At 41.5% G+C, this 20,597-nt stretch overlaps 1 protein-coding gene across 38 annotated transcripts in view; it reads left to right on the top strand.

The window, feature by feature from the left end:
* The window catches only part of NAV3 (neuron navigator 3), a 602,126-nt gene that overhangs the window by 450,835 nt on the left and 130,694 nt on the right, over window positions 1–20,597 (top strand). For all 38 annotated transcript variants that reach the window (XR_014804603.1, XR_014804601.1, XR_014804600.1 and 35 more), the window contains one exon: window positions 6,850–6,969. Coding sequence is in view for 33 of the 38 variants with exons in the window: in XM_084957747.1 (XP_084813873.1) it covers window positions 6,850–6,969 (120 nt within the window). In the remaining 5 variants the exon portion in view is untranslated. The remainder of the gene's footprint in view (window positions 1–6,849; window positions 6,970–20,597) is intronic.

Here is a 20,597-nt window from a genome sequence, read left to right as displayed (position 1 = left end):
CTTGGAGGCTAATGAGATTCGTTCCCACTGAGCCATGGTGGGACCTCCCAGAATTCAAGATTTCTTGATGCGTGCAATGCTGGACTTGAACTTGAAAGTCTTAACTATCTTGACCTACTGACCCCGTGAAGTTGTCTACGTGTCTACTTCTACACATTTCTTTCCTAGAGTTGTTTTTCTTACAAACAAACGTAGCAGAGCTACACAACAATCAGTCATATGCCCTATATGTTCATGTCATAAAAAATAGCTAATTGTAGCAAATAGTTTCTGATATGAAGTATAGAGTGTAATAATTCTAGGAAGACACACTGCAAGACTAGGTTTTGAATCTTTCCAGATCCCCACAAAAAACATAAAAAGCAACTTCATAGAAAAGCCAAAAAAACAGGATCACTGTTTACATACAAAAAGATGATGGCAAGATATTATCTCGAACCCCAAGTAAAAAGCAGTTATGAGCAAACTGTCAAAAGCCAAAGGACCAGCATGATAATAGCATGAACGGACGAAGAAACAGAAGGCAGTAGTGGGGCTTCTATATCCCGAGAGCAGAACAACCCCAAATAGCCAAGAAAACTGACTGGAAAACACACAGGGCTCATTTGAAGACAGCAGCTAAAGCTCGTGGGGTTTTGACCACTTGGCCAGCCTGGGAGGGTGAAGGCAGGAGGTCACATCTGAAGGGATAGTTCCCATCCGTTCGTCACACCATCCCCCAGAGCTGCTTTCCCGAAAAGAAGCCCACACTGGGGAACACCTCTGGGGACAGAAGCCAACTGAGCAGGACGTGGCAATAAAAGTGAAGGCAAAGAAGGTCCAGATGAAAGTGGGAGGTGGAAACAGAGTCCTACATCTCAAAAAATTGATTGCTGCCACGTTTTAAAACACTACACAAAAATACCAAAAGCGGTTACTGTATGAAGTGAGGAAAGTATCTAGGTCAAGTTTCTTTGTTCTCAGAAGAGTTAATGTCTCAGAAGAATAAGCAAGGGGGAGAGTTTCACGAGAAAACCCCTGTACGCCACAAACACACGCAACACAAATAGCTAATAAAGGACTAGCATCAATGAGGAAAGAAAAAACAAAACATAGAGTCCAATAGAAAAATGCCCCAAAGGCATAGACAGACATTTCACAGGCAAGATGTAAATGTCCTCAGACAGAGTAAAAGTATGACCATCCTGCTCGGTAATATGGAACTGGTAAATTAAAACCAACACGAGAAGTTTTATTCACAGACAAATAGGAGTTTCTTCTAAAACTATTTTTTGAAAAGCTCTTTGGCAGTTGACTAGTAAGGTTTGAGTGTGTATCTGTCATGACCCATTGACTCTCTTCCTACATATGACCTTGGATAAGCTCTTGCCTGGGGGCCCGAGGAGACGTGTGTGTGTGTGTGTGTGTGTGTGTGTGTGTGTGTGCGTGTGCGTGTGCGTGTGTGTGTGTGTGTAGATGTTCATGGCGGGGGTTGTCTGTAACAGCAAAATAGCTAAACATCTCAAGTGTCTGTTAGTAGTCCAAGGGATAACTAACCCGCAGTGCGTTTGTGAGATGCAGCTAATACACAACTCGAACGTGCACAGCACGGCAGTGCACAGCAAGGTAAAACTTAATGTTGGGTGAAGGAAATAAGCCTCAAAAGAATATAGATAATGCGATTCAATTTATATAAAGTTCACATTCATGAGATGCTAAACAGTGTATTTTTAGGAGCACATGCCCATGTGGTAGAACCATAAAGAAACGTAAAAGAATGCTGAACATAAAATCCAGGACAGTAGATATCGCTGGAAGGGAAGCTTGTGTATGTGGGCATAAGAAGAGCCTGTGTGGACATCCAAGAAAGTGTAAATGTTCTTTATCTGAAACCAGGTATATGAAAATGGGTATGTGAAAATGGATGTTAGTTTTAAATCATTATTAAAATGTACTTTCATGCTTTTTTAAAAGAAACATGGAGTTTTAAGTTGTCTGTCTTTTTTTGCCTGCACACTCAGCATGTGGAAGTCCCCAGGCCGGGTATCAAACCCACGCCTCAACAGTGACCACAGAGACAATGCAGGAACCTTAACCTACTGTGCCACAGTGGGAACTCCTAGAGTTGTACATGCTTATTTGAGAAAATGGGATTGAGCAACATACAAAAATAAGATGTTTGTGATTTCTATTTCAGTGAATTCCAGGCATAATTAGAACATAGTGATTCGGATTCACAAATCTGAACAGGCTCCATCCTGTGGCAATTGACGGTAGTGAGTGACAAGAGGAAAGTCGTGTGTCTAGATGGTTGGCTGGGGGGACGGCATGTTTCCCTGTGATTATATTAGCATATATAAAGGAGCATGCGCTTTAGGGGTGAATTAATGCTGTATTTGAGGTGCTCATGGGGAATCCACACACTGGTGCGCGGGAAGCAGTTTCACACCGCGTTCTAGAGCAGGATGGAGCAGTGTGGCCTGGAAACATTAATTCGGAACACACACACCCCAAGAAAATATGCCCAACTGTGCAGGAGTTCTCTATCCAGAAGGAACAAGAGGGTAACAATGGGAGGGAGGAAAAATGAGGCATTCTTTCTGAGACTATTAGAGTTTTTAAATGTGACTCATCTTACAGCTTAAAGAACTTGCATGTGGCTAAAATTACCTCAGACTGTCATAAGTTGAGAAGTTTTCTTTTTTGTCAGTAACCTGCACAAGCCTCCTTTGCAGCTTTTTGTTTGTACCAGTCTTCCTCGCAACTATTAAATTCATTTTAGTTAACGCTTTAGAATCTAAATATAACATTGTTAAAAAGTCGTTTTGTTTAATTGCACATTTTTCTTTCAAAGTGATCTCCAAACATTTATAGCGCCTAAGTTGTAGCAGAATTTTTCTAGAGGAACCATGAAATTCACCATCTTTTAGATTTTTTAAATCCTTCGGAACATCTGAGAAGAAGGAAGACTTTTCAAGAAAAAAACATTTAAATCAAAAATTTGCTTAGCTGGCGTGGTGCCTGTATGTCATTTTTCAAATAACCAACTCATGGTTCTATCATAAAAATAGACATAATTAGACATAATTAGAACATAGTAACGCAGATTCTCAAAGCTGAGCCGGCTCCATCCTGCGACAGCTGAGGTCGAGAGGACCATGCGAGGTCCTACCAGCGTTCAGATGCGGCAGTGTCTGTGGACAGAGGAGTTAGACACTGGGGACTTTTGGGCTGAAGTGATACCTGTTATAAACTTACTTGATGTTACCTGGAAAATTCAAGAGCCAAGGAAAATGAACATCCTTTGACGTGCTTCCTGAAAAAAATGTTTTTCTTAATTCATTAAAAATTTTAAAGTATTGTTTTCTTTTGAAAATAGTTTTCGGGGAGTACCCTTCATGGCTGTGGCTGTGCCATAGGCTGGCGGCTACAGCTTAGATTCGAGCCCTAGCCTGGGAAGCTCCATATACCGCGGTTGCTGCCCTAGAAAAGACAAAAAGACAAAAAAAAAAAAAAAAAAGAAAGAAACGTATGAATTTTATACACAAAACAATAACACGTATATACTGTATTATCCTTATAAGGTACCCTGCATAGTTAACTTTCTGGATTAACTAGAGACTTTGATCCTACCCAAGTTAAAAAGAATGAAAAGGGGCGGTGGTTTCCACGTGCCGGCAACACCGGCATCCTCTTTTGAACAGGGAGTGCTGGACGGGACTTGACTGTTTTGGCGAGTAGGTCATGATCATGAGCATGGGTTTCCTGTACTCGGCACAGCGACACTGAATGCGCAATTTAAGAGGAAGGATAACTTTCATGCTTCTTAGTTTGTCAGCAGCCACATTGGTGCTGTCAGTGTGTCAGTGTTTATTCTCACTTCCCGTTTCTTCTTTTCCACCCAGTTCTCCACCCATCTGAACTGTTTGTATTCTTCTCTTTTTAAAGTGAAACATATGGAATTCCTGATAAAGTAAAAGCATTTAGTGAGAAATACTTTTCTCATACATCTCCTTTTGAAAGTTGTTTTAAAAGTGCGAAGATACCAAAAAAAAAAAAAGTTTGAAGGTGGTAGAAATGTTTTCTCCAGATCAGTAAGATACTCCTTAAAAAAAACAAACCTTTCAACGTGCTTAATCCAGTTTTAACCCAAGGAGAAGGTATAACGATGTATCCATTTTTGCATCTCATTGGTCTGTCAGAGTATCTTCAAAAGTGTTTCGGCAAGTGTTTTGTATGTAGTCTATTCATGGCAACACATGAAAACAAGACGAGGGAAGACCGCTTCTATTAGAAACATAATCTTTCAGTTATTCAGTGTTTACAGAGAAGTAAGCTCTAAGACAAAGTTAAATGCCTTGAAAACTTTTTTTTTTGAAAGTTCGCAGGCGAGGGGTCGAACTGGAGCTACAGCCACCAGTCTACACCACAGCCACGGCAATGCGGGATCCCAGCCACAGCTGTGACCTACACCACAGTTCACGGCAACGCCGGATCCTGACCCACTGAGCGGGGCCAGAGATCAAACCCGCATCCTCATGGTTCCCAGTCAGATTTGTTAACCACTGAGCCACTAGGGGAACTCCCATATATTTCCTGTAAAACATATGTGGGAGAGACTTCGCAAATAACAAGTCACTACTATTTACAGGCTTCTCAGATTAAAAGTTGTGTGTATTTCTCCTTTAATTATCATAAAATCTATCTTCTGTAAATTTTATTCTTCCCATTTTCAGGCAGAGTTTAAGAAATTTGTTCAAGGTCCTTCAGCTGATAAGGACAGAATTTACTAATCATGTAAGCAATTAGTCAGTTTCATACTCCTAGTTTTAACTGTTTGGTTAATCTTCAGAATGATAGTGATTAAAATTTTTATTCCAAGTAGTGAAATCAACTCAAATTCATTTAGGCAAATTGATTAATAAAGAAGCTGATTGTAAAGAAGCAAGAGTATCTCCTAGAACCCGAGGACAAGTTGTGAAGCTGAAACCTCACGGCCAAGCGCCTGCTTATTTTTCTGGACCCGAGTCATTCTTTCTGTGCCGAGACCAGCTCAGCAGGATGGGGCTGGAGAACAGGGGGCTTTGGAACTTAAGGAAGAAAAGTTAACATAAAACAAGGCACAGAGACATTTATCTGAAGTAAAGGTGGGAACCGGGGGACTCGAGAAACCACTCTGCTTCTATTGTGCTCTCGAGGATGAAGTCAAGCGAAAAGGGGGTTGTAGTGCAGGATATAGGGGTTTTTTTATTATTATTATTTTAAAAGTCACTTAGCTGGTAGATGGTTAAACTTTTACTCTAAACTTTAGGCATTTAAGAATCATTAGCATTTGAGTTAGTTATCTATGCACAGCATTTCAGAGAATCCTCACTGTGCTTCAGCAAAAGGCGTGCCTTTAGGTCCTTGTTCTTAAGTCATTTACCATCAGGGACTGTTTTTCAGGCAGGAAGACGGGACAAGATGGAGTTTTCAGCAGAGAGGCTAGGAAAATGTTATAAAAACATGCCTCGCAGCACTTCTGCTTGGCTGATCAGCTTTCTCTGTGGCCCCTTGCATCTGGGGATACCCACAACTCCTGGGCATCCACTATCATCACCTCTTTCCACACGGAAAGACTGATGGGGTGATTTACAGCGTTGTGCCAATTCCTGCTGTATAGAAAAATGACCGGTCATACCTATATACACCCTCTTTTTCTCATACTATCTTCTGTCATGTTCTTTCCCAAGAGATTGGATCTAGTTCCCTGTGCTGAATAGTAGGACTTCATTTCTTACCCATTCTGAATGCAATAGGTTGCCTCTGCTAACCCCAGACTCCCAGTCCATCCCACCTTCACCTCCCCCTTGGCAACCACAAATCTGTTCTCCATGTCTGTGAGTCTGTTTCTATTCTGCAGACAGGTTCATTTACGTAATAGTTTAGAGTCCACATGTAAGTGATATCCTGTGGTATTTGTCTTTCTTTTTCTGACTTCACTTAATATGAGACTCTAGTCGCATCCCTGTTGCTGCAAATGGCTCTATCTGCTGTCTCTTAATCCCGGCTCTCAAGAAGGAAACCGTTGATTGGCCCCACACACGGTAGGAGATTAACACCTGTTCTAATCCCCAACGTCAAGGAAGAAGGATTTTCTAACAGTAGCGTGTGGCTGTGAGAGTCTACCAGCCTGAGTCACGGTGGAGACCCTGTGACGGCAAGAAGGTGGTGCTCAAAGGTGGAAGCGGGACAGACAGTGTGTCCCTTCAGTCCAGACATCCCTGCATGGGGGTTAAAGCCATGGTTTCTGGAGCTGGCTTTCTAGATGTATTCTCAGTTCTGCTGTGGTTCACTGACCTTCTATAAGTCCTTAACTTTTTCATGCTTACTTGTTTTCTTTATCACTAATGTGGGGATAATATTATTACATATAAACTGTTTAGAACAATTCCTGGCAACATCTTAAACACTGAACACATTTTCAGTTATTACTTTATGATAGTGGTCAGTTGTGGTATAAAGTTAATCTAATTTTAAGATAACTTCTGTGACCTTTAATGCTTCACAAATGGTATATACTGAATGAAGTGACCTTGCTCTTATTTTGCTAAGGGTACATTATAAGTCGATTCAAAATATTGATAACAAAAGAGAGAAAAAGGAAGGCTTTATAATAGGTCAGTTGCTTGTTTCAGTAAGGAAGATTAATTTTCTAATAAACTTGAAAAGGTATTCTAATACTTCCTGGTGAGTAAAATGTTTACAAAGAAAAAAGCTATAATAGAGCATATTTGCATAATTATTAAAAATTGTGAACACAGCTTATTGTTACATTATACAGATGAGGTCGTTTAATTTTCTGTTGATTAATTAGGCATTTATTTTCAGGTACATGACAGATGGAGGGCTCAACCTGTATACTAGAAGTCTAAACCGAGCACCAGACACGGCGACTTCCAGGGATGTCATCCAGAGAGGGGTCCATGATGTGACAGTGGATGCAGACAGGTAATGCCATCCGCATATTTGATGGTGAGGCGTGCATAAAGCGATTTTATAAATGAGCTCCTAGGAGTTTTACAGTATAAACCAAAGGACTTTTTATTTTGATATACCTCTTTTGGGACGTTTTAAACACCAAGGTGGTTTTGCTTACAAGACTCTTGTAGCTCTGCATGCTGAAAGATATTGCATTCCTGGTGAGACTATTTGTTAAATTTCAGGCTCTGTAGTAGCAAATTTTAATATGTGTAAAAGCAAAATTATACACATAGACATGTGTTTTTTGTTTGAAAAGAACCCTAGTGGATAAATTCCTTTCAATTCAGATGCCTTCAGATCTGCCTGGGAGCTAATGATATAAAGATGAAAACATAATTCTAATGATCAGGTAAAAGAAGCCTGATGCTTTTCTTGAGGGGGTTCTTGAAAGCATACAACCCTTGCTGTAGGCTAATTTCTTTCATATTTCAAGTTGCCTAACGGTTTGCGTGTGCAGGCATGTGTGTATGTTTTGTTTATTAGGATGATTTCGCGGGGAACTGTTTTGTCAAATTGTATCAGAGTTACTGCCGTGCAAGTCATTGTCTCTGTGAAATAACGTGTGGTAAGATACGTTTCTGACAAATTTTGCCCCTTCTTCACTCAGGATTTTTACTTGCTTGAGCAGGAAGGGATTGCCTATTTGCAGAACTCCAATATGTCCGTAGAGGATATACCCTTACCTAGAGTAGTTCTTTTCTTCTTCTTGCCGCCTCCTAGCCTATGGGGTTCCCAGACCAGAGATCAGATCCCAGCCACAACTGCCATCTGTGCTGCAGCTGTGGCAGTGCAGGATCCTTTAACCCACTGCGCGGGGCCAGAAATTGAACCTGCGTCCCAGCATTTCAGAGACGCCACCAATGGCATTGCACCAGAGTAGGGACTCCTAGAATAGCTTTTTAATTCAGCATGTGTGAAGAGGACAAATGGATTTGATTGTTTGTGTTGCTATAGTGAAGGTTGTGGGCTCCCCTTTGATCACCTTTGGGAGAAAACGTGATGGGCGAAAGAGAAGAGCTGAATTCCTCTTCTCAGCAGATTGAAATGGCCCCAAAGAAAAGAAAGGGCTTCAGGCAGGCAGCCAACCATTTCGTGTTTTAAGCATTTTTTTTTCACTAAAGATATTGCAGTTCCTTTGCTTTCAATATCAATCCAACAGCAACCCCATTTCCTTATTAACTTGACCAGGGAAAGATTACAGAATGGAACTAATCCTTATAGATGTTGGAGGCTCTCTGGGACCTTCATAAATAAGTTCATAATGGACACTTAACATATGTGGGCTTTATCCATTTGGCTTTGGTTAAAATGAGGTCAGTCCTAATTTACATACACTTAGTTTCACTGAGCTATTTTTAAAAGGTCATTTGAGGGAAAGAGTGGGAGATGATTGGTGTTTTGGCTTTTTTCATTCCTATCACTGTCCTTACCCTGGCTTCTGGACTAGCATTAGCAAGTATTAATTCAGTAAGTATGTAATTACTCCCAAGTGCCTGGCATCATAGTAGCACCTAGGGTAAAAGTGAAACAAAATAATAAAGGTGAAAGGGCCTGAGTTCAATGCCAGAGAGAATAATGCGAACAAAAAATAACATGATAATAAAATTGGCCGAGTCATAACGGATGTGTATACAAAGTGCCTTAGAAACATCAAAGGAAAATAGTTCTTTCAGCCTGGGGGAGTACAAGAAAACGCTTCCAAAAGCAGTGTGAGTTAAATGGAGCCGTAAATAAAACAGAAGACTCTTTGACATACAGCCTGAGAGGAAGGAGAAGAACAGGGGAGTGAGCATATAGCGGCAGAGAGGATTCTGGTTTGAAGAGCTGTGAAAGAAACCCAGAGGCCGACAGCAGTTAAAGCAGAAAAAATAGATTCCTTTAGGAACTAAGGCAGTAGGGAACAATTGACTTTGGTAGAGAACTGGGCTTCATTCTGAAAACCGGAAGAACAAGAGGGGGTTATAGTCAACAGGCAGAATGAGGGGGGTTAGGAAAGGGAAATTTCTGGAGGGAGATTTGAGGGTGGGGGATCCTTGCTAAACCCACTCCACAGGATTCTTGCTGAAGTGTGGGCCAGGCTATGATCAGGCGCAGAAGGTGGAGGCTGAGAAGCCTGAGCAAATCCTGAAGGTGACCAGCTGTCTAGGATGGAGAATTCTTTCTGAAATGACCTAGAGGACTTGTAATAAGACTGGGCTCTACAGGCCCAGCAAGGGGCCAAGGTCAAGGCCAAGCTGGGAAGCAACCTCAGAGGACTCTGTCTCAAGTTTTGTCGAGTAGGGAGTCTTCCTCAGAGCCAGTGGTAATGTGATTGTGCTGGTGTCCTGGGGATGTGGGCAGGGTGGACAAGAGATAATGGGTCTGGGTGGCTGTGCTAGGATACTGGGACCTGTAGGAGATGTCTTACCTATTTTAATTAGTTTTTAAATTTTATTCTAAAGCAAGAACACATGCTGTAATCATGGTATGTTAAAAAGAACTCGTGCTAGCAACTGTTGAAGAGAATGACCCCAGCACAGATAGACTTGCTAAGGGAAGGACTGTTTACGTCCAAGAGAAGGCAGGTGAGCCCTGAGCCGAAGAGAAGCGGGCATCCTTCAAGGGGAACTTGGGCTCGGTCCCTCTGCTCAGAGTGCCGACACAAGGTAACACAGACGGGATGGCTTAGACCACAGAATCTGTTTACTCACACTTCCGGAGGCTACAAACCCATTATGGTGCTGGAAAGTTCATTTTCTTATGAGAGCATTGGCCTGGCTTGCGGGCATCCATCTTCTCCCTGTGTCCTCATGGGGCCTTTTCTCGTGCTCTCCTGTGATGAAAGAGAGGTGTTCAGCGTCTGCTCCTCTTCTTATAAGGATACCACTTGCAGTAGAATAGCCCCCCCTTCATGACCTCATTTTGCCTTAAATTTACCTCTGGCAAGGTCCCATTTCCAGTGTAGTTACATGGGATAGTAAGGGCTTCCACATATGCGTTTGGTGGTGGAGGGTAACGGGAGGGACACAGTTTGGTCCAGAGCACTGTGTAACGCCCGGCAGCTGTATCCTTGGAGACCGAGGATTCCCTCACTCTGTAGATGCTTGGTTAAAGTAGCGAGTATGTGTAGGATGCCCCTCATAAGCTCAGATCCTCCAGGGATCAGGAATGTCACATGAAACGGGCAAAGGAGAAGGGCCAGTAAAAAACCACGGATGCCGGTCCAAACAGGCATCTCTACCCTCAGCTCTCGAGCTTTCTGCCTGTGGAAATGCACACATGCGGAAAGGAGGGCTGAGGATTGCCAAACCAGCTGATTTTTTAAGTGCAGTCCAGAGTCTTGACTTTTTTGAGAACATTCCCAGTTTTGATGGGACCACCGATCTAACCCGGGCTATGCAGACTTAGCTTCTCCCAGTTTTTAAATATTGGTAACTGTCTTAGCAGATCTGTGAGATCAATAGATAAAGATGTGCATTTGCTTCAAAGTCAGATCATCTAGGAAATCACAGAGAATCTTACATAAAGCAAGAAACCACGGAGGTTGTTGTGGTGCCAAGGGATTGTCGGCATCTCTGGAGCACCGGGACACAGGTTTGATCCCTGGCTTGGCACAGTGGGTTAGGGATCCAGCATTGCTGCAGTTGAGGCCACAGGGTGGCCCAAAAAAGGGAAAACAGAAAAGAAGGAAGGAAGGAAGGAAGGAAGAAACCGTGAACATTTTCACCTGTGGTCGTGTAAATTTCCTAGGTTCATTAAAGCTTCCCAAAGAGATATGCTGGTGGAGATACCACCTCCTCCTGTACAGAAAGAAAATGCCACCAGTCATGAGATGTCTGCCCGGCAGTTTCGAGGAATGGTGGCAAAACTATCTGAGCATGTTTCTAAGTTTTTCACATAAGAAAGCATCTCCGCCATAGCATCACTCCGTGGATGCTGTGAGGCCTCTTATGGCAGTAACTATAATTAATTTTGTTTAAAACACTATGTGGCTCAACTCTTTGCAGGCTAAGAGCACATTTGGGTCTGTGATGTAGAGTGAGAAAAGCCTTGAGAATGAACCTTGGACATTTAAAAAAGGGAATAAAGGAAGAATAGCCATTGAAGAGACAGAGAAATCAGCTCTGACGCCGAGGTAAGGGCACGTGAGATGAACTGGAGCGAGGAGAGGGTAGGCCCCAGTGTCAAGTTCCATGGAGAGGCAAAGTTAGATGAGGAGGGTTTGTGCCAAAAAATAAAATAATGTGAAGTGGAAAATTTGAGAGCTGAAGGTCTCCTGGGTGACTTGGCAAAGGTACAAGTTGTAGCCTGAGTTACCGAAGTAGGAGAGTCATGGAAGTCCGGATTCCTTTATGTAGATGATTCATTCAGGTGGCCACGAACTCACTGTGATGACAGAATGAGTCTCAAAAGAAAGGAACTTACAGGTGCAGGCACCAGAGTCTTTAACGAACATGGATGAGGCCCCCAAATTGTACCAGCACAGACACCTGTTCCAGTTCTATTCTGCGTTGTCTATTCCATTGTCACCCAAAGTACAGTCTTCAATATGCTGATGGTTCATTTCAGTCATAAACGAATCGATTTAACTCTTCATTTTTTACTGATTCTTTACATATTTAGTCATGACTTTTTGAAGGTAGAAAAGCATAATATATCATAGAAACTATTATTTTTATATTGCGTTGTGACAGATTGATTGTGGCACTCTAATCAGGATACTAAAATCGCAGCTGATGAAGGCGTTCACAGCAGGCCTTAAGGATTGTCACGATATGACATGCCTTTCAGATGGTCAGTCATTATAACTTCATATATTGAGGGACGTCTAAGCCCAAACATCTAGTCAGACTGAATGGCTTGCTGGGAGGGAAAAATCTTTTCTTCCACCCTCTTTGGTTTGGTGGTTGGAGCCTGCAAATTACACTGACCACAAAAATAGATCAACAAGCGTAAAGACAAATTTGTATTCACATACGTGTGAGAGAGATCCGAGAAAGACGTGACTTCAGGAGATGGTCAGAATTGGGGACATCACCACAGGAAAAAGGGGACAGCGAGAAGAATTCCTGTGGGAAAACCAGTGACTTCTAGGAGCACCAAGTGGGGGAAGAGAAGGGAAATGGGAGAGCTTAGCTGCAGTGTCTATTCAGGCAATTTCTTCTTCAGTGCCTGCTTTGCGTCTCTCTCTGGTGCCAAGAGCCCGTCCTATCTGCTAGTGGATTTCCCAGGGAGGGATTTGTGACAGTCGAATTCCTTGGGGAGACACTTTTAGGCAGACAATGGGTGTTCAGGAAGAAAAAAAAGTTCTTTGCAGTGGTATATTTTGAATCCCTTCACCCTAAATCTACAGTTTTCACCCACGTGCAGAAAATTTCTCTGCCCCTCCAGAAGGGTTCATGGGAAATTCTCATAAAATCCAGTGGGGAGTCATTTCTAAGGGTAGGGGAGGCCTTTGCTATTTTCATGACTTCTCCAAACAAGACAAGTGAAGGCAACAGAGATTTCTCCTAAGCCACCAAGCAGGTATCTCTGGAGGCTGGATTCCGATGGTTGGCACTCGTCTGTGTATAGGCTAATAATTCCTTCTACTCTGTGTTGATTTATTCTAGCGTCATCGCAGAATCAGTATATGCCCATATCTTAAATATTTCCTTCATTAGCCTACTGGCTTTCCACAGTAATTAAAAGTAAACACAAGAAAGATTAATAGACTGAGATGAAAATAGATATGAAAATAGATAAAGTAAATGTAATTACTGCATTTTATAATTAAACGGGCTGCCGTTTTTGTCCGCCCTTCTTCAAGTAGCGAGAGACCGCTGCGAAACACTGCAAAGCAGCAAAGGTTTTCTTTGCCTCCTTGACTTTCCTTTGGTACCCTGCTCATCTTTGCGGTTTATAGCTGCTGCTTCACTTCCCTCCTGTGTCCTGATTCTCAGAAGCACCTGACCTCATTGGGAAGGACTTATAAACTCCAACACTTTTACATAGTACCCCTCAGAGAATTAACTCGCAATGTACCCGTGTGTTGAGGACCTGCTCTGCCGAGGACGGTGCCCAGGCACGATGGACCCTGTCCTCAAGGGTCTGACACCAGAAAGGCTTTAAATTCAGGACTATTAAAGCTAAAAAGCCATTGAGATTCACGGGATACTTGGGCAATAAGCCAGCTAAATGTGTAGGGTTTTTTTTTTGTTTTGGGAGGGTTTGTTTTTGGTCTTTTTAGGGTCACACCTGCCACCTCTGGAGGTTCCCAGGCTAGGGGTTGAATCAGAGCTGTAGCCGCCCGTCTACACCACAGCCACGCAACACCAGATCTGAGCCGCGTCTGGGACCCACACCACAGCTCATAGCAACATCAGATCCTTAACCCCCTTAGCAAGGCCAGGGATTGAACCTATATCCTCATGGACACTAGGTAGATTCTTTTCCTCAAAGCCATGATGGGAACTCCCTCAGTGTGTGGGTATTTTTTATTGTTACCTTTTCATGTCTTTTAAAACATGCATACAGGTACTCTGAGCTGTCTCGCCTTTTCTAAGGCTGCCTCTGATGTTACACTTGGCCGCAGCTGACCTTTACCCTTACAGAATTAATCTCCCAACAGCAGAGGTGGCCCCCGTACCCTTAGTCATACAGTAGTTGTACCTTAGCTCCTTCCACAACAATTAGTGACGACTCTCCTGAAAATGGTGATGGTGGAGTTGAGGCCGGGAGGAGTCGTGGTCATTGCAGGGAAAGCAGCCATGACACCCATCAGTACGGAGCATCTAGGAAGTGTCACCAACACACCGTACGACTTAAACACGGGGTTACGTTTTACCTTTATGACAGCCACAGGAAATGACTTTATGACTGCCGTTTCACAAGTGAGGCAAATAGTCTTTGGAAGAAATAACTTACCTATGGCCACTTTGTTAATGAATAGTAATGGCTGGATTTGCATCCAGTTCCCTATGTTCCTACTATTATTCATGAAGTTATTAGTTTGGATAAAGGTTTTTTTAAAATCATGCCTGGATAACATCTTCTGATTCTTATAATTATTTCCGTTGCCCCTTTTGGTCTAAACATACCCATAAAATACGAACAGACCTTTTTCATTCAACTTTGTGAATGTTGGTAAGTTCCTTTAGTATGTGGTCATATTCTGCTTCTGCGGTAGATTGTCAATAAATGTAAAAGCAAAACTGACGGAACGATATTTTCCCATGGGCTGGAGCTTCTGAAAGGCTGACTGGTTAATTAACATCAGTGAAGCAATTTAGCAAAATGTTTTGTTCTTTCATACGTTTAAGTCTATCATCATCTTTAAACCTATATCTGCTTCTCACAGGCTCAAGGAAATAACGCAAAAATTGAAAGAGGAGAAATATGTTCAGCCTATGTACAGAGAAATACTAAATGAATACTTGTATGAAGCGAAAGGCTGTGGGCCTTTTGTATTATGTGATTTTTTTCCCCACACAAAGCAATAAAAGGGAGAGTTTTTTCACAGTTAACTTTTATCGGAGTGGAGTTGATTTACAATATTGTGTGAGTGGCAGGCGAATAGCGACTTGAACCAGTTACAAATATACACATATCCGTTCCTTTTCAGGTTATTTTCCCCTGTAGCTCACTGCAGAGTCCTGAGTGGATTCTCCTGTGCTGCGTAGGTCTGTGTTACCATCCCCTCGCTCTGCAGGAGTGTGTGCATACTCATCCATCCCGCATACAGTGGCGTGTGTATCACCCCCGCCTCCAAGAGGGAGAGATTTTTGTCGCTGAGTTTAATTGTTTGATTTAAGAAGTCGCATCTACACATGAAACAGTTTTGTTTTCCTCTTCGAGGACTATGGGTGAATTCTTTTTCTTACGGGCTAACCAATGGGGTAAAACATTCAACATGGGCTCATTAAACTGAGGGCTCCTGGCTGGCACCTGATAATATGACGTCTACGCCATTCTGGCTGTAGAGAGTGGGCGGCATGGACTTATTTACTAGAGTTATCTGTGCTCCATTGATATCTTTTTTTCTTGCTTGACTTAATTTGTGTTTGAAACGGTTAAAATTATTTGCAGTGAAAGAGCTGGATTTTTTTTAAAGCATTAGCAGAGCTTCCATGTGCTTTTTTAGATAAGGTGCACATGAAAGTGTTTTCATTACAAATGAATGCTTATTTTCTGAATTAAATAGTTATTTTGTTGTTATAAAGCTCTTCTGTGATTATTGAGGAAAGTTCACTGAATAAATAAAAGTATAAAGAAGAATCTGAAAATCATCCCTGGAGTTCCCGTCGTGGCTCAGTGGTTAACGAATCCAACTAGGATCCATGAGGTTGTGGGTTTGATCCCTGGCCTTGCTCAGTGGGTTGAGGATCTGGCGTTGCCGTGAGCTGTGGTGTAGGTCGCCGACCGACGCGGCTCGGATCCCCCGTTGCTGTGGCAGTGGTGTAGGTTGGCAGCTGCAGCTCCGATTGGACCCTTAGCCTGGGGACCTCCATATGCCATGGGTGCAGCCCTGAAAAGACAAAAGACAAAAAAAAAAAAAAAAAGAAAAAAATCATCCCTAATCTTCCCATCCCTAAAACATCCCCCAGTTCTGCTTCAATATATTTCTTCTCAGGCTTTCTCACCCACTCAATCTACACAGTTTTGGTTTTACCACTAATAAAATAGATTATCCTGCTTCCTTATATCATGAACATTATCCCATAGTATTAAATATTTCTAAAAATATGACTTTTAATAATTACATACTATTCTGTTATTTGAGATCATTTTTTCTAATGAGTTTGTGTAACCAACCATTAAATTTTTGAGACATTCATCACATTTTTAATTTTATTGACAGGGTAATTAGCAGAACCTCATTGGTTGTATGTCTGTATCTATGTATTTTTTTCCTTTAAAAATAGACACCTTAGGAACTCCTGTTGTCACTCAGAGGGTTAAGAATCTGACTGGTATCCATGAGGATACAGGTTCAATCTGTGGCATTGCTCAGTGGGTTAAGGACCTGGCGTTGCCATGGGCCGTGGTGTAAGTCACAGATGCAGCTCGAATCTGGTGTTGCCATGGCTGTGGTGCAGGCTGGCAGCTGTACCTCAAAAACTGAGGTGCTTGACCCCTAGCCTGGGAACTTCTATATGCCACATGTGTGGCCCTAAAAAGACAAAAAATAAGATAAAAATAAAAATAGACACCTCACATATGTACACGTGCATGTTTGTACATACGTGTGTATGGATATTCAAAGGTCCATTTGGAATTTAACTTTATTCCTCCAGGTTAATTTCATTCCTGAAGAGTAAGTTTTATAATTTACTTTTACTAGATTTAAAAATTTTCAAGTGTATATTTAGGGTCTTTTAAAATTAAACTATAGAATTTATGAATTTGGTATAATTTTAAAATATTGCATTAGCCAGATTTTCTTATAAAATAGGTGGTAAACAATATTGACTGAAACTGTGCTTCTAATTCTTCAAACATAATCACATATCCAGAGGGTATTTCATACAGAACAAAACCCTATCATTTGTTTCTTTAAGAATATATTCTACTCTGAGCCCAGACAGTTTATACAAGCCATGTCCAGGCGACAAACCAAATATTTACTGGACAAAAATTAAAATAATTATAGTTTCTTTATTGAGTGTCTCATTAGTACCAGATGTATTTCTTTATCATAGGCGATATTAATATATTCTTTCAGTCACCAATAGAAAAGAAGACCCCCCAAATCAATAAAGATAGAGAAGATTTGACCCACACAGTAAGAAAGTTGACCCAATAGACATGTATAGGACACTCGAGCCGCAAAAGGCAGAATTCATTATTTTCAGGTGCATACTGGATATTTACAAAAAGATGTGTTGGACTGTGAAGTAGGTCTCAACAAATGTCAAAGAACTGAAATCCTATAGAGTACGTCCTTTGACCCCAGTGCTATTAAGGTAGAAATTATTAACAAAAAGGTTAATTAGATAATCACTGTATATTTGAAAATTAGGAGAATGCTTCTTAATAACGTTTGTGTGAAAGAAAAAATTACAATGGAAATTAGAAAATATTTTTATCTGAATGATAAGGCAAACACTACATATTAGAATTTGGGGAATGTGGCTTGAAATTATACTTAGACGGAAGTTTATAGCCTTAAATACATATATTTATAAAACAAAAACCAAGAAAGGCTGAAAATCAATGAGCTAAGTTTCTGAGAAGTTAGGAGTTCTCCAGTTCAAGAAGTTAGAAGAAGGAAACAAATGAAGCCCAAAGAAATAAGAAAGAGATAGACATAAAAGCAAGAATTAATGAAAGAATTTTTAATACTCTACAGGCATTAATTAATTTAATCCTCATAGCAACCTTCTCTACTTGGTACTGTAATTATCGCCTTTTTGCAAATGAGGCATCCACAGCACAAAGAGATTAGTAATTTGCTTTAGTTCACACCTTTAGTAAATGTCAGAGCTGGATTTAAACCCAGATGAGGTAAAACAAATAAGTGGATTCCAAAAACAACATTCATAATATATAGTTTTAAAATTCTTTTCCAGCTTCTGCTTTGACTTAGTAATCTGATTGCCCTCTGTCCTTTTTTTCTATCCTACTTTTATTGGCTCGTGCCTAGGAGAGATTTATCATGGTGAAAACCAATAAAAATGCTACTCAAACTCCAATTAACTTTTTAATTTTTAGACTATGTTGATGCAGTTGATTGTTAAGATCCAGAGGTCACACCACCTCTGCTGCTACTGAAACTCTCCAGATGTGTCCGTAAGATTTTTTAAAAACACATAAAGCCACAAAAGTCAAAGCAGAGTTGGCCCCCCAATCCACAGGCCCCCCAGCTGTGGCCATTTTATGGAAGGGACTTGATCATCCACGGATTTTAGCATGGGGTGAGGGTGCTCCTGGAACCAGTCCCCCCTCCGATACTGAGGAAGCAATCTATATAAGCTGTAGAAGCTGTAGGAGCAAGAAGGCAACAGTAGCAAGAAAGCTGTGAAAATGCTAAGACACAGGGTGAATAGCGGCTGATTTAGCAACCCCATGAAGGCATGGAGCACACTGTGGATGAAAGCAGAAGCAATGTGATTTACCACAGGAACCCCAAAGGCTTGGAGATTTTAGGATTCCTTCTTAGGATGTAAGGAGGAATAGGAAATAAAAATAGGAATTAGATGAAAACATTTTTAAGATCCCCCGATCCGGATCCGCAACCCAACCGTGAGTGACTGGGCATCTGCCCCTTTTCTTTCTTTCTTTTCTTTTCTTTCTTTTTCTTTTTTTTTTTTTTTTTTTTGGCTTTTTAGGGCCACACCCATGTCATATGGAAGTTCCCAGGCTAGGGATCTACAGCTACTGGCCTACGCCACAAACACAGCAATGCCAGGTCTGAGCCGTGTCTGCGACCTCTACCACAGCTCATGGCAATGCCAGATCCTTAACCCACTGAGCAAGGCCAGGGATCGAACCCACGTCCTCATGGGTACTAGTCAGGTTAGTGAACCACTGAGACATGGTGGGAACTTCTGCCCCTCTTCTGTTTTAGCAACAGACTGGAGATCATTTTCTGGGACAGAAAAAGAAATAGAATCTGTGCGGGACACAGAATACAGCTAAGGATTGACCACAGGGTAATTAAGTGAAGTTTGCCTAATAAACAGGGAAATTCCTGGCTTCCCCCTTCCTCATTTAGATCCTAGAACCCTGGCAACAGGATATGATTCATCTTTAACCTTTGCTTTCCCCATCTATCCGCCATGTGCTTACTGATTACAAGTCTGTATATCACTCCAGGTAATACACACTTGGAAAAAATATAGCATTGTGAGCTAGAATTTAGCCTAATTGGTTATTAAAAAGGGTTTTGGAGTTTGGATTCCTCGCTTCAGATCCCAGCTAAACAATGGCTGTTAGTGTGATTTTGAAAGTTATGTAGCTATTAGCCTCATTTTTACACTTGCAAAAATGAATGAACTATTAGTAATAACTAGTTATATTATTAGGCCTCTTTTGATTGTGAATTACAGAAAGTCATATTAAAACTAGATTATGCATGGATTTCCTTCCGTGGCTCAGTGATTAATGACTCTGACTAGCATCCATGATGACGCAGGTTCGATCCCTGGCCTTGCCCAGTGGGTTAAGGATCTGGCGTTGCCGTGAGCTGTGGTGTGGGTCGCAGACATGGCTCAGATCCCACGTTGCTGTGGCTGTGGTGTAGGTTGGCATTTGCAGCTCCAGTTTGCTCCCTAGCCTGCTAACCTCCATATGCCATGAGTGTGGCCCTAAAAAGCAAAAACAAAACAAATAAAACACTGGATTATGAGAAAATGTGTGCCTTGTTCCCGTAACTGAAAGGTCTGAATTCAAGTGTGACTGGAGGTTTCACTATCTGGTTCCCTTTATCTGTGGGCTTGGCTGTGGAATCTTGCCCGGGGTAGATTAGGCTCTCCTCTCCTCCTTGCGGCTCACTCTGAGTCCTACATAATTTAGGGTTCAGGTTCAGTGCAGGAGAAGCAAGCTTCTTTGACATTCCTAAGAATGAGTGAGATTGGCAGGTTATCATGTGCCCATTCTTGAACCAGTTATTACAGCCAAAGAGGCCTCTTCACTACCTAAGTTATTTGTATCTTAAACCTACTTAATCTATACATTTACCATTGCACCTTTTTTTTTTTTTTTTTTTTTTTTTTTTTACTCCTTCTCTTCTTCTGTTCTAAACCTGGGCATCCTGGCTTCAGGCCTACAGCTTTCTCCATATCTGGCCTTGCCTGATCTCACAGTTTGTGCTTTGAAAACACTGAACTGTTTACTGCCTCCCCTCCACACACATATACATACAAATACACCAAAATCATCCATTCAGTGTCTTTGCTTAGGCCTGGAGTTCCATATGCAACCCTTCTGATTTCCTTCATAATTCTGACTCGTTCTCTGAGACTCAGTTCAAGTGTATTTTTCCTCTGTGAACTTTCCTCAAAGCCTCAGCAGGCTCAGTGTTCCTGCCTGTGTGCTGGGTGTGCTGCAGTCTTATAATTCATCTTATTATTTTGAAAACTCTCTGTTCATGTCTGTCTCTCCCAGAAGCCTGTGATATACACAGAGTTGGGGGCTGTGTCCTCTTCATCCCCGTAGTTCTCGTCAATATACATCCATTGTCCTGAAATCCCATCTTATCTTAGGCATCCATGTATTATGCAATACCCTCCACATGGCATCAAAAGTAGTTTTCCACATCTTGAAGTTTCCTGGTGACCTAGAAGTTCAGGATCTGGCATTCTTACTGCTGTGGCATGAGGTCTATCCCAGGCCCAGGAACTTTTGTTTCCTGTGGGCATGGCCAAAAAAAAAAAAAAAATAGTATTTTTCAGTGTCTTATCTGACAGTATTCTCAGCATCTAGCACACACATATATACATACAAATACACCAGAATCATCCGTTCAGTGTCTTTGCTAAGGCCTGGAATTCCATACGCAACCCTTCTGATTGCCTTCATAACAATGTATTGTGCCCAATACATTGTTAGCACTCAGTGTTTATTTAAATGAATGAATGAAATGCTTTATTTTATGGAGAGCTTGTTTTCAAACTATAGGTAGGAAGAAACATGTG

Source organism: Sus scrofa, chromosome 5, assembly GCF_054392235.1.
Source record: "Sus scrofa isolate SSC_HxYL_T2T_F1_AM1 chromosome 5, Sscrofa_HxYL_maternal_Yorkshire_Landrace_v2.0, whole genome shotgun sequence".
Taxonomy (NCBI): domain Eukaryota; kingdom Metazoa; phylum Chordata; class Mammalia; order Artiodactyla; family Suidae; genus Sus; species Sus scrofa.
This window is presented reverse-complemented; position numbering and strand designations above follow the sequence as displayed.